The 14,891-nt window shown below is 43.0% G+C and overlaps 1 protein-coding gene across 2 annotated transcripts in view; it reads left to right on the top strand.

The window, feature by feature from the left end:
- Positions 1-817: 817 nt before the first annotated feature.
- The window catches only part of AKAP12 (A-kinase anchoring protein 12), a 59,498-nt gene continuing 45,424 nt past the window's right edge, over positions 818-14,891 (top strand). Inside the window, exon 1 of one of the 2 annotated variants that reach the window (XM_028723663.2) lies at positions 818-1,202. In XM_028723663.2, the coding sequence (XP_028579496.2) occupies positions 1,053-1,202 (150 nt within the window). In that variant the 5' untranslated portion in view covers positions 818-1,052. The remainder of the gene's footprint in view (positions 1,203-14,891) is intronic. The other variant, XM_077925905.1, reaches the window with a different exon arrangement.

The following is a 14,891-nucleotide window of genomic DNA, read 5'->3' as shown; positions in this document are numbered from 1 at the left end:
AGTCTCTTCTGTAGTGTTATACTGCCGTTCGAGTTGGCCGCCAATGGCATGGGCCCAGGGACACACAAAAATAATGTCTCTCTACTCTGGCTAGGAGCCCGCCAGCCTGTGTGCCAGGTAGGTCACACAGGCTCCTCTGGGCGCCTCAGCTCCCTCCTTAGGTGACCGGCCAAGGGTTCAAGAGACAAGGGCGGCGGCGACACTGATGCAGCTCCTTGCCAACAGCACAAAGAAGCCTAGGTACGCCTCTGCATGGAACACTTGCAGAAAGAGAAATTGGCCCCCTTTGATCTACTCCCATTTTTTCCCTGTGCTTTGCTGCATGGGAAGTGTTGAAATAAGGGACGTTTGGCAATTCTAGTCCCTAGTGATTTATGCTTCGAGTACTACAGTAGGCACGGCCGCCTGCCTTTGCTGGGGTGGGAGGTGGGGAGCACATCAAAAATGCCTCGTCAGCTGAAGGTCACGGAGACGTAATAATCTGCAGAGCCACTTTCCCTCCAGCTCTCTCGGTAATGGAATTAAGGCCCATTAATCTAGCGCGATGGCGAGAGCGGGAGGCGACTCTTCCTTAAAAGGGGCACTTAGAAAAGTCAAAGAACTATCTCTGTGGCGGGGAGGGGGGCGAAGAAGGCCAGGGGGGTGGGCAGCCACCTTGGTCAGAGGTGGCGGGATGTTGTCTGTCTCTCTTTCTCTTCCCCCCGCCCCTTCTCGAGTCCAGGTTTGATGCTGCAAGGCGTGTCCGAGGCTCTGCTCATGTGATGGAGCAGGAGGGAGAGGCGGGCGGGAGGACCAGAGAGGAGCTTGTTCTTTCCTCCCCCCCCCCCCCCCCAGCTCTCTAAAGGAGTTTGCAGAAAGCTACTGGTTTCCTTCAGTCGCGGCTTGAGCGCTCTGCTGAGCGGCCGAGACTGAGGCGAAGGGCGCAGCTGCCTGGACAGCTTCATTATTGCTCTCCTCTCTTTTATCATTCCTGGGCGGGAAGCGTCGGGTCTGGGCAGCGGAGGTGAGAGACCGGCGTCGCGAAGCAGCCGCGCACCGAGGAGAGCGAAGCCATGGGAGCCGGCAGCTCTGCGGAGCAGCGGAGCCCGCAGGACGGGGCCACTGCAGCAGAGGAGTCCCAGCCCAGCAGCCCTGCGGGAGAAGCGCCCACGGCGGCGGCGGCGGCGGGGGCCGAGCCGGAGCAGCCGGAGGATCCCGCCAAGGTACGAGCCTCGCTGCCATGCTGCGCGCCTGGGAGAGCGCTAGGGGGGCCGGGGGGTGTGTGTTTTGAGGCCGCTCCGCCTCAGTCAACTCAAACTTTCGGGGGGCGCCTAAGCACCTGCGAAGGGGCTGGCGGGCACCTGCCTCCCCTTCGCCCCCCCCCCGTCCGCGTCCTCTTCCACCCCCCCAAAAGGGGTGAAGTTTGGCGGGGTGGGGCGTGGCGCCCGCTCGGCTCGGCTCTCCTGAGGCGGGGAACTGCGCAACCGGCACCTCCGCAGTAATAAACTCCTCTCTTCCCTTTGTCTGTCAGAAGGGCGGCCAAAAAAAAGTACTTGGCGCAGGCGAAGGGCGGATGAGTAGCCGCCGAGGCGCTTCGGAGAGCCCCCAGGCCCCCCAGGAGCGCGGCCTGGCGTCGCCCCCCCCCCCCGCAGATCACCTCATGCCCTCTTCCCTGGGCGCTTTTGGGGGCGCACTATTGTATTTGGCTGTTTTGCATCTCGCCTAGTTTAGGCTCCTGTGCGCAAGGCATTGCGGTGGGGGGGGGGGAGCGACTTAAGGCAGCCTCCCCTCTTGGTTTTCCTTTTGTGTGTACGTACGGATTGGTGTGAGAAAAGACCCCACCCTATGGCCGGACGGCAGGGAGTGGACTGTGCTGTGCCAGGACTGCAGTCCTGCAGTCAGCCAGGGCTTGGTGGTACCCAGGGCTGCTGCAGTTGTAGCCTCTTTTCTTTCTCAGAGGATGAAAGTGAGAGGTGTGTGTAATCCGAAAGTGAGGGGTGGGAGTAAGAAAACAAACGGGAAACCCAGGACTAGTCCCTTGGTGTTTTCTGCACTGACAAGTGTTTAAAAAACCAGCTCTATCCTGCCCCCTCCTCATATCGATCTGCTTCAAAGTACAGCACGTGTTCAGAATAGACAAGTTATTGAACATTCTTCAGTGTTGCATATTATATGAATAATGTGTATGCATTGGTTGCAGCAAGATACTTGTAAATGAATGCCTGCAGTTTCTAGAACTACAGATAGTCCTATAAGTAATAAGCTGTATCCTTAACTAACCAAATAATTTTACTGAATATCATCATAAAAGTTGCACATACAAATAGCAACAGAGAACTTAGAGAAGCAAAAAAGCTCTCTTAATACACATTTTCTGTGCACTTTTTTGAGTTACATTTTGCAGTTTTCTAGACAAAATTTCTTGTTTTGGATAAGGATGGTTTCTTGCATTATGCTATTTTTCCACCAATATTCCAATAAGTATTTTTCTTTACTTTTTAGAAAATAGTCAGGTTAATTAAGCACACTGATTTAGCTCAATAAAGTTTTTAAAAAACAATTTAGATACTTATTTTAAACTCTAGATGGAATATTTCAAGCTTGCTGTTTTCCTAATCTAATGTGTGGGTGTTTCTAAAGCTTGAGAACTGATTGTGACTTTGTTTTTGTGACCTTGAGTCTCAGATTTTTAACTCCCAGGAAGAATTTTCCATAGCTGCTGTCCTACAGTTTTCACTGTTAAGGGTGGTATTTTCAAAAGTGTTTTTAAAAAGAAGTTAAAATGGAACAAATAGTTTTAATAACATGAAAGAAATATGTCTTCTGATGACACCTTTCCAAAGAAAAATTTCACAGTGTACGCACAGTTTGTTGCTGTGAGATAATTCAGCTACAGAAATGTAACTGCAGAAATCATGAAATGTGACCAAAGTATCCGACCAAGATGATAAAATAATGCTGGCTTCAAGCTTGAGAAAGAAAAATTCCTGCTAAGAAGGTCAAACCAGCGTCTCTTAAGCTATGTGAAAAAGCATAAATTATTTACTATGTTTCGAATCCTCTTGTACTTTAGGTTCCAGGAAGGGACTTACGCATTTTACCCACGTGATTCCAGTTGTTGGGAGAAAGATAAACAATATGATTATTTTAATATTAGCTGTGCCAGTGTCTAGAAAGAATTAATCAGAAAATGTTTATTCAGAAACATAAATATATTATTTTAAGTAACATCTAGCCAATAATAATACATTTTGAAATGCAGTTGTTTGCATGAAATCTTCTAGACCAGGGATAGGCAACATGGTGCCCTCCAGATATTGTGGACTGTAACTTGCCCTCAGTCCCAGTCAGCATGGCTAGTATGCAGAATGATATGCGTTGTAGTCCAAAACATATCGGGACCATCATTTTGGCTACTCCTGCGCAAGACCACATAAAATCAATTATACCACACCTCCTTAACCTGTTCAAGCACCAAAAAGCATGAGCTGCTAACAAAAGGACTTTATACTGAGTGAAAATAATGGAAAGTTCTGGTTCTTTCTCAAACTCCACTCCCATCACTTCCATACACTTCTGTCCACTGTTCAGGTCAGTGTCTCCAGCAGAGCCAGGCATGGCCAGGCCTGTTTTCTCAAACCTGTTCCTTCTTTCTGTTTTTCCAGATGGAGCCTCCAGTAACATTTTCCCACTACCAAACCAGAATAATTGTTTGTGGTTGTTCTGGGGGAAAGAGGCTTCACATTTCCTTCTTCACTCCTGGTTATAATACTTATTAGACATTCAGCTGAATCAGACTAAGGGTTCATCTAGATTCCACTGAGTTTTTTGCAAATGGTAGCTAACCAGATGTTTCTGGGAAGCCCACAAGTGTAGTACCAAATAAATGGCCCACTCCCATTTTTCTAGCATTGCAGTGGCAAATCAGGCGCTCTCTTGATGTCATTGGACAACAGTTCTCATCATCCCTGACCATTGTCCAAGTTGGCCTGAGCTGATGGGAGATGGTATCCCAACAACATCTGAAGAACCACAGGTTCCTCATCCCTGTTCTTGCAGCTGCTGTTACACAGTCTTTGAACATAACCTTTGATAAACTTATCCTCCATTAATTTGTCTAACCCTTTTAAAAAGCCATCAAAGCTAGAGGATATCATATCTTGCAGTGATGGATTTCATAAGCTAATTCTATGTTTATGGCTGATTGGAATAATCAGACATACTGTCTATGCTTTCGACATGGGGGAGGAAAAGTATTGCTCCCCCCATGGTGACTCTTCTAGTGGTAACCAGGCCACCCATTGTTGTTGGTGGTTGGAAGACTTTGCCTGCCCTTTAGGGTTGTACCCAAGTGCCACACTTTACCCCTCGCTTTCCAAAGAAAGTGAATGAATGAAAGATAGCCATTAATCTGCATAGGGGAAAAAATGCACACATTGGGATAGAGATAACTGTCCCAAGTCCTTGATTATCATAGTGCCTGTAATGAGAAGCAGGTTTCAATCTAAACAGTCCCAGTCTGCATTTTTTTTTCTTTGTCCAGTAAAGCTCAATGGGAACCTGAGAGGCATAGTAGCAACTAACTACAAAGCCCTACCATGGCCTGGGTGCTGTTTCTTAGAACATAGGTAAAATTGAGACAAGAGAATTGTCTTTTTGGAACTTCCTTTGGTATATGTGGATTGCAACAAGTATTCTGAGAGTTTGTGATAGCAGTCCCCTGCAGCACACAAAGGAATCATAGAAGTGGCATGCTATGCTTCTACGTAACTTTAAGGTGCTTAATTAACACCATGTAAAGTGATATATACTGGCAGACTACTTTAGAATGTATGCTGGAAATTCCCTATCATACCCCAGGGTATATGCTTCTACCCAATTTTTGATCCATATAAACTTAGCAGGTTGAGTTGCAGTAATTTTGAGCCATTCCTTAGAATGCATATTACATTGCCAGTAGTGAAGGAAATTATTTTGCCTCATGCACTAATGAGAGACCATAACTTTCTAGTGCAGTGGGCCTTAGGCCACTTTTAGGTGACCCTCAGTGCCTGAGGCTTGCCACTTGCCTACTGTGCCCCATAGCCTTTTAGTTGAACCAGGAGCGCCTTGCATATTGAGTAAGAGTGCATGGGGTGGAGTGGTAGCAGTTGGAGGAGGGGACATCTATTCTAACAAAGTGTTGGAGGTGTTGAAAGCCATTAAAAAGTGAGATTAAAAGTTATTTTTTATTAATAACCTTAAAGATAAAAATAAATTTGGATTAGAAAGGAAGGGTGTGAGAGAGAATCTGTTATAGGAGGAAGAATCGAATATAAAATGACCACCAAGGAGGAATGGGAAAATGGCAGGTTATGGGGGGGTGTATGTGTGAAGGGGATAAGGTAAAGATTCAATGTAAAAGGAGACTGGGCTTCAGTTCTTTCCAGCTATTTCAATATCTTTAAGTGCTGCACTGACTATTCTGGAATAGCTACCTTTCCTGGTTCTAACATAGGTTAAAATCCATACTTCATACATTTAAAATTCATATACTACCTACAAGTAGCATTTGGTTAAGGGATAAATACTGTAATTTGTATTAAGTGACTTTAAATATGCACCACACATTAAATAAAAGGGGATACACATACCCTTTTTCATTTAAAAGTGCACAGAAGAAATTCAAGTACTGGACAATGAAAACAGGATCCGTTCCGGAGCCCCGTTCGCATTCTGAACAGAACGTAAGACGCGTCTGCTTGTGTGTGGGTCGCATTTCGCCGCTTCCGCACATGTGCGTGATATCATTTTGACTGTCTGCGCGAGCGGCGAAACCCGGAAGTAACGCGCTCTGTTACTTCTGGGTCGCTGCAGAGCGCAACCCAAAAATACTTATCCTGAAGCGTATTTATCCCGAGATATGACTGTACAGGCAGTTTCCCATTTACATGGGGCTTATGTTCCGATGCACTGCATGTTTAAATAAAATTGCGTATATTGGAACACCATTGTGAAAGGCTGCAAACACCCTCTCCACCAAACTCCTCCACAGTTGCTCCCTCTAAACCTCCTTGCTCAAGCTCCAACTCCCCACAGGCCTCAAAGGTTGGTGCAAAGACTCCCAGGATTGCATTTGCAAAGGCTCCTGGGATTGCTATTTTCGTGCCATTTTGCCATTTATACGCTCTTTTAGGACTGTTTATGCCCCTATTCCTGCCACTTCCTGGTTTGCGCGGTGCGTGTCTCTAATGTGCGTAAACGAGGAATTGCTGTAATTAATGACACATGCATCACTTCTGCTCTTGTATGTCTGTAGCACTGGCAAAAGTTTAATCAGTTCCTCCTTGCAATTACCTACCCCTCCCACCCCGCTAAATCTTTCTCATGTTGTTTAAAACAGTTTAGTTATTGATTTTAAGTATGGTGGGTGATACTCAAAGATCATTGGACTTATTCATTCACTTCAGTGGGACTTCTCTGTGTATGAGTTGGATATCACTCTGAATAGAAATACTTGTATTATCCTGGCTTCAAAATTAAGACCTGCCTTCCAGATTCTTTCACCCTTTTTAATCTAGGATATGTAGAACTTTTCAGTATAGTAGCACCTCAGATTACGTAACCCCTCTGGTTACGTAAGCTTCAGGATGTGAAAGCAGCAAACCTGGAAGTATTTGACCGGATTTCAGCATGTGCAGAAGCGGTTCTCAGGTTGCGGAAACCTCAGGATCTGACCTGACCACTGGGACGGATCCCGTCCACAACCGGAGGTACCACTATACACTGAAACCGTCCTTAATGTGTCTGTACCATCAGTACTTTAGTTACTACAACATAATTTATTGAAAATCCACTAATGTATAAGTTCAAATAATAGATAGTTCTATGTTTCACTGCAAAATATGCGAAGCATTATTTCACAACTTCTGGGAGCATTCTTAGGCCAATGCAAACTAAGAAATAGTTGGCAGGTCAGTTTCAGCATAATACATCACAGTAGTTGAATCTGAATCCCTGGTTCTGTTCCCGTATTTCTCAATCTAAGAGAAGTTTACTTTCAGCTCTTTCTCTTAAAATGATTTATAATGTAAAGCCAGCTGCTTGATGACTTAAGCTCAATAAGCTCATTTACCCATTGATCCTCAAAATACAGCACATTGAAACAGTGAGCGGTGGTAGAGGACAAGCACATTCCACATTACTGCTGCTGCCTTTCCTGGCCAAAGTTGCAGGAGTAAGGTAAAGGTAAAGGGACCCCTGACCGTTAGGTCCAGTCGCGGACGACTCTGGGGTTGCGGCGCTCATCTCGCTTTAGTGGCCGAGGGAGCTAGCGTACAGCTTCCAGAGCAGCACATGAAAACGCTGTTTACCTTCCCGCCGGAGTGGTACCTATTTATCTACTTGCACTTTGACCACTTTGATGTGCTTTTGAACTGCTAGGTTGGCAGGAGCAGGGACCGAGCAGCGGGAGCTCATGATTGTATTCAAAGTCGTCACTCCTCGGTAAAATCTACGGTAAATTCTGCACTATTTAGTTACGTGAATCCACCTCACAATAGAGTTCTCTGGAATTTATTCTGACGAAATATATTTACAAGATGCAGTATATCTTTTGAGGGACAGGGTGGATCCTGATATTACTATCAATGATCATGCTATCAACTCTGTCTGAGGAAATTCCACTCCACATATTGAACTTCCCCTGACTTGAGATCTACTGGGAAGGCCCTGCTGGTAGTTCCAGCTTTAAAGGACATCCTGGAGTTTATTACCCACCAAAGGGCCTTCACAGAATTAGTATCCTAGTGGTGGTTTGCAGCCACCCTAGGGGCTTGACTGGCACCAGCATGGTTTAGCTTTAGGCACCAACTGAAGATCTGTTGCTTTGCTTTTTGATGTAGAAGGATGCCTGGGTTTCAGGGCACTGACAGATTACAGGAAAACAGAACATTGATTTTAATTGTTTTCATTGTTAATTGCTGTATGTATGAATTGTTACTTGCTCTGGATTTTAGGATGAAGGGTAGGATATCTATCTATCTATCTATCATCTATCTATGTATCATCTATCTATCTATCATCTATCTATCTATCTATATATATCTTAGTTGATTAAAAGCACAGTCCTATGCATAGAAGTGAGACCTGATCCCGTTGATGACTTAAGCTCATTGGGACTTACTTCCAAGTAAGTGTGTATAGTATTGCAGCCTAGTACACCAATTGACATGTTTGTAGGATGACTTTTATATTATATTTTGTGAGACCTTTACATTGTTTTCCAAACTGCAGTAATAATAGGAGAATTAATTATTAATGCTAATGTAACTACTTAGGCTTCCAGGATTCTATTTTTGCGCAGTCAAGTGAACAGCAAGATGGAAGGAAGTAATTTAGCACTTTACTTTAGTCTGTCCATTTCCATAGTTTGCATATTTAATCTTCCAATATAGTTATCAATGTGGCGGAACTAGAGAATAATATCTATATAGTACAGTGGTGCCTCGCAAGACGAAAAGAATCCGTTCCGCGATTCTTTTCTTCTAGCGGTTTTTTCGTCTTGCAGAGCAACCCCATTGGCGGCTCAGCGGATTAGCGCTATTAGTGATTTAGTGCTATTAGCGGCTTAGCGGGCTTAGCGGCTAAGCTGTTAAAAGGCTATTAACAGCTTAGCCGCTCTGAAAAAGGGGGAAAAAGCGGGGGGGGGGGGAAATGGCGAGACTCGCACGACATTTTCGTCTTGCGAAGCAAGCCCATAGGGAACTTCGTCTTGCAAAGCGCCTCCGCGACGGAAAACCCCTTCGTCTAGCGGGTTTTCCGTCTTGCGAGGCATTCGTCTTGCAGGGCACCACTGTACTTGCAAAGTTTGGGAAACCTGTGACTATGTTGGGGTCTAAAAAGTTGCTTTGGCCTGCCAAAGTACTTGGGACTTTTGAAGCGTTGAGGCTTCTTATTTGAACAACAGACTGCAAACCATGTCACATTCCCCTCAGTTTCCCATTGCAGAGATATAACACTTCAATAAGTTTTAAAACAGTGGGGGAAACCTTTTTTATTGGGTGGGATGGGGGAAAAATAGAGATTGAGTGAGAAATAGCTAATACTTCATTATGAAACTTAAGTTTACTTTGTTACTGAATTTATATGAAGTGTACTATTTGGTGTATTCATGACATCTTATATGTATGTGTTCTCCAAACAGTAATTGTAAATATGCCAAATGTTATATAGGCGGAGTAGCAAGCTGTTGCATCCTAATGTACCAAACTATAGCTTATTTTTTGTCTTTGGAGAAATAGTTACAAAGAAGGAGATGAAAATAGCAAAAGGAATATTTTATTTTCTATCTTTCTAAATGGTATTTATTTTATTTTATTAGATTTATATACCACCTTTCATCCAGTGATCTCAGGGTGGTTCACAATATAAAAATACAGTATAAATACAGGTATGTGGAACTCAACATTATCATGCAAAAACAAAAGAGATTTTTTTATAGAAATACTCACTTTTTTCAACCTGGGACCCCACTTCAGAATTTACCTGAAGCAGCACCAGTTAATTTGTTTCACAGTTGAGCATGTGTAGTTTTGTATGTGCAGTAAATGTGAAGATATTTGAATGGGGATATTAAGCTTTAGAAGTGGACTGTGTACAGGACACGTGAAGAATACATTAGAACAAAGCAACAGTTCTTCTTCCTAAACCTGGTTGAGAGAATGGGATAGGAGGAGAATATTATTCCCCAAATACTAAATGGATGAGGGAGGGTCCTCTCACAGGAGGCATTCATTCCATTCATGTCATTATTCTATTCTGTCTGTTTCAGGTTTCTTGTGGTCTCAAAAGGAACTTAACTCCACCGTTTGAGAACCACTGTGTTAGTGAATGCTTTAGCAAGCACAGAAGCTGAAGTCTTTCATATCAGGGCTCTGATTGGTAGATGTTAATGGAAGTTCTTCCTTTTCATTGAGTCGTGCAATTTGCAACCTTATCCTAAACATATTATGATTTTCAAGACTACATAGCCAGAGACACAATTGCTCACACAAAGGTCTTTTTCTGTTTCCTTTCTAGCAGGTTTATAAATAGTCACCTCTCCTCACAAGGCCAATATACGCCAATAGCCCTGTGAGAAGAAGAGAAAAGGGAAGCAGGCAAAAAACAACATTAGGGTCTACCCTGGTCAGACTGCCCCCCCCCCCAAACTTTACTCTTTATCTTTACCTTGACTCTCTCATTTATTTTAATATTTTCAAATTGTAAACCACCTTGCGTATTTGGGCAGAATATAAATACAATAAATAGATAATAAACCTGGGAACCTTAGCAAACAGATTTATTTATTTATACATACATTTATTCTGTTAAAAAATATTGTGAACATATGTTGGGGAGATTTTCTACCACTGTATTTTTGCCCACACAAAAATTTGCCTTTAGAATGTTACATACAGTTAATTAGTTACATAATAATTGAAAACAATAGAGGTTAATTTCGCTAACTGAAATAGATATAATATCAGTTAAATATAAAGTCAATCTTGTAATGTCCCCCCCCCATGTACCCATCCCTAGAAAGCACGTATATTTATGCACACAGCTTGTCAATCATGTCAACACAAGTGTATTCGCAAAATTTCAGTGCCTTATTTTTCCTCTTGTTTTAAATAATGTAAGGGAAATTTAAGCTAAGAACCCAATAAGAGCCCTGCTGAATCTGACTAAAGGCCTATCTAGTCCAGCATCCTGTTCCATAGTGCTCAACCAGATTCTCATGGGAAGCCTGCAAGCAGGACATAAGCAGAACAGCACTGTCCCTATTTTTTATTCAGAGGTATATTGGCGGTAGTACAGTGGTACCTCGGGTTACATACGCTTCAGGTTACATACGCTTCAGGTTACAGACTCCGCTAACCCATAAATATTGCCTCAGGTTAAGAACTTTGCTTCAGGATGAGAACAGAAATTGTGCTCTGGCAGCGGGAGGCCCCATTAGCTAAAGTGGTGCTTCAGGTTAAGAACAGTTTCAGGTTAAGAACGGACCTCCGGAAGAAATAAGTACTTAACCCGAGGTACCACTGTACACAACCATCATTACTAGTAAGCTTTATTCATCAGTAATTTACTTAATTCCTTTTTAAAACTGTCCGAAGTAGTTGCCATCACCACATCTTGTGGGAGTGAATTTCATTGTTTTAACTATGTGCTATGATAGTTGATAATCGTGTGCACTGTGTGAATAAATACTTTCCTTTGTCCAGAATCTTCCAGCATTCATGACCTTTTTTTGTGAAAGGGAGAAAAACCTTCAATCTTGCTCATTCATAATTTTATACATCTCTAACAGATCTCTCTCCCCACCCCAGACTTGTATTTTTTTCTAAGAAAAGCCCCAGTGTTTTCATCATGGGGAAGTTACCCTTGGTTCATTTTGGTTGCACTTTTCTGCACCTACAGTATATTTTGAGGTTTGGTGACTAGAACTGTACACAGTATTCCAAGTATAGGTGCACCATAGATTTGTATAATGGCATTATATTGTCAGTCATTTCACCTTCAGTCTTTTTCGTAATGATCTGTAACATGGAATTTGTCTTTTTCACAGCTTCAGTAAACTGGGTTGACATTTTCATTGAGCCTAGCTACAATGATCTCAAAATCCCCTTCCTGGTCAGTCACTGTCAATTAGGCCATTAAGTGTATATGTGGTTAGGATTCTTTGCTCCTAAGTCAGAGGTTTTCGACTTGAGTTTACGGCTCCCTTGACTAACTACATTCTTTCTGTGGCACCTCTGTGGGGCTCAGGAGCTCACTTATGACACCCCTTGCCTGCAAGCTGGCAGCTTCTCACCCTTTTTTGAACACCCTGGTGTAATGTTCTCCCTTCGTCCTCTTCTCTTCTCTTCTCTTCTCTCCACTCTCCTTAGGAGTCTTCTGGGCAGTTGCAGCTGCTGCCCCTGGTCTCTGAGCTGCCTCTCCTGCCCCAAAGAGGGCTGCTGCAACAAACAGCTGTGCAAGCCTTTGGGAGGCAGAGAGGCAAGAGGGCATCAGAGGAGGGAGGGAAGGAAAGGGGGACAGAGGCCAGTGTTGCCCAGGGTGCCACGGCACACTGGTTGAAAACCACTGCCCTAAGTGCATCATTTTACGCTTGCTTACATTGATCCACATTTGCAATTTTAATTTCCTTTCACCCAGTTTGCAGAGAACCTTTTGGAGTTCTTCTCAATCCATTTTTGTTCTTAACATCCTAAACAATTTGCTGCAGTAAAGAGGGCAAGAAAGCTCCACTGTGCACATGGACAATTGTATATAGGTCACACTGACTCTTCAGAAGATGGTACACATACAGAAAGTCAGGACTAGTTTCATGGACATGAAATGCATAATGTATACTAGCCTCTTTTGAAACAGCAGTGTAAATATTTTCTCTGTAGGACTATAGTGTTGTTTTTTTAAAAAAAATCTGTTGAGTGCAGATTTCATTTCAAATGCTGTATAAGCATCAGTGCAGTAAATGGATAGGATTATCTTTGGTTATCAGGAATCCTATTAAGCAGGCTAATGTAATGTAAGCAGGGTTTAGTTAAACCTGAGTTTGTTAATCTATTCTATGAGTCAGCTTTTGTGTCCTGATTTCTTATGTAGTAAGAAAGGAATGTGTGTGAAATTATGGAGTGAATGGAATATTTAAAATAGCGCCCCTGGCATTTCCTTAAAATTCTAGTCAGTCTTCTTTCCCACCTGCCGTTTAAATAGGTAGCAAATCCTGCTTAGAACTATGAACTGAAAAATATTTTTTGAATATGGTGTATTTGTGACCTGTGCAACAGTTAAGAGTAATACAATTCTTGATTTCTATGTCTAATCATAATATTGGATATTAAGAGAGAGTAACCAACTTGTGTAACATTGAGTAATGTGACTACTACATCCTTGGCAATGCTTTTGTATGTAGCGTGATGCTGCATAAGAAGTGGGTATTCCATGCTATCTTCCTCTGTGCCAGTATGACCTGTCATCACATAAAAAAGGATCTTAATGGTAGAACATACAGTATATTGTACAAGGTGTGGAGTCTTCTTGGCCCATTTTCAGAGGCATGAAATATTTAGAAGGCAAATGTTGCCTCTTAGAGATAAGAAACTGAAATGTAGCATTGCTTATGAAGAGTACCACAGTCCTTTGCAGTCTTTTGGATCTCTACAGGAAAAGGCCTTGTCAAACAAGAACTCCTTTTCATTAGGGTGTGCGCAGGAATGCAGTCCTGAATAATGCAAATTGTGTGAATTGCACTGAAAATATGCAAAATGGTTTTATTTTGATAATGCTGGTGTGTTTTGAATTAATTTTTGAAGCTCCCATTCTGTATGAAGCATTGTGAATATTAAACTCAAGTAGACTATGATATCCATTCCTAAATTTGTAAAGAATCTGTTGCCAGCCATCCCTGGACATTTGTGGAACTGCAGCTGATATATAGCCTTTCAGCAATGGAGAAGAATGCTGGGAATGCTTAAACAATCTTGGAAATAGGTCATGGTTTAATAGAACTATACAAAAGTCAATGATAGTTTCTCAAGAAGTTCTTGTGATCCTTGAAGCTTATTATTAATATATACCTGACTAAATTATAAAATGAATACAGTGACTGAATCAGTCCATTAAACTTCCACAGACACTAACCATTAATTTGGCAGAAGTTATAGTTATTTCTTAAGGATAGTTTTAAACTATTTTGTATATTAAACCAATTTCTTAGCAAAATAAAGTTTACCTGGTAGTACTAAAATTTACCATCATTAGTACTAAGTCAGGCCCCAAAACAGCGTTTCCGTGCACTCTGGCACTCATCACTGTGTCCCAGAAGCGGTTTAGTCATGCTGGCCACATGACTCGGAAAGCTGTCTGTGGACAAACACCAGCTCCCTCAGTCTGAAACGAGATGAGCGCTACACCCCATGGTCGCCTTTGACTGGACTTAATTGCCCAGGGGTCCTTTACCTTTACCAAGTCCCAAATAGCTGATATGCTAATAATGTGAAAGCAATGTGTGTGTTTGCTTTTTCAAAATTGAAATAATTAAAGAATCCGGTTTGTGATTGCAGCACACAGAATGCCTGACCATTTTTTTCCTGAGGCATCTCCAGGTAGGACTGGGAGAACCCACTCAGAAATCCAGAGGAGCTTCTGCCAGTCAGAGTAGACAGCACTGATCTAGATGTACACATGATCTGATTTAATAAAAGGCAGTCCCCATGCTCTTATTTTCTTGCTGCAAACCCCCCTTTGTTGCTGTGGTTGCACCTTGGGGGACAAATAGCTGTTTTTGGAAGAAGTTTTTAATGGGGAAATGGATGCAGGTAGGTAGGTTGGGTCCACCTCATCATTCCCATTTACGTCAGTATTTTTCTACATAAGTAAAGGTAAAGGGATTCCTGACCATTAGGTCCAGTTGTGGCCGACTCTGGGGTTGTGGCGCTCATCTCGCTTTATTGGCCAAGGGAGCCGACGTACAGCTTCCGGGTCATGTGGCCAGCATGACTAAGCCGCTTCTGGCGAACCAAAGCAGCGCACAGAAACGCCCTTGACCTTTCCACCAGAGTGGTACCTATTTATCTGCTTGCACTTTGACGAGCTTTCGAACTGCTAGGTTGGCAGGAGCAGGGACCGAGCAACGGGAGCTCACCCTGTTGTGGGGATTTGAACTGCCAACCTTCTGATCGGCAAGTCCTAGGCTCTGTGGTTTAACCTACAGCACCACCTGCGTCCCTTTTCTACATAAGTACTTAGTGCCAACTGGATCCCAGCTTTCCTTAGCACTCATTTGGATTTCTTGGTTCACTTCAGATCCATTTAGATCAACAGATCCACCAGCAATAGGTTTGTTTTAAAAGTTTTCCAGTGCTTACATGGGGGCAGCCATGTAT

This window comes from Podarcis muralis, chromosome 3, assembly GCF_964188315.1.
Source record: "Podarcis muralis chromosome 3, rPodMur119.hap1.1, whole genome shotgun sequence".
Taxonomy (NCBI): Eukaryota; Metazoa; Chordata; class Lepidosauria; order Squamata; family Lacertidae; genus Podarcis; species Podarcis muralis.
The sequence above is the reverse complement of the archived record's forward strand: the minus strand, read 5'-3'. Positions and strand labels throughout refer to the sequence as shown.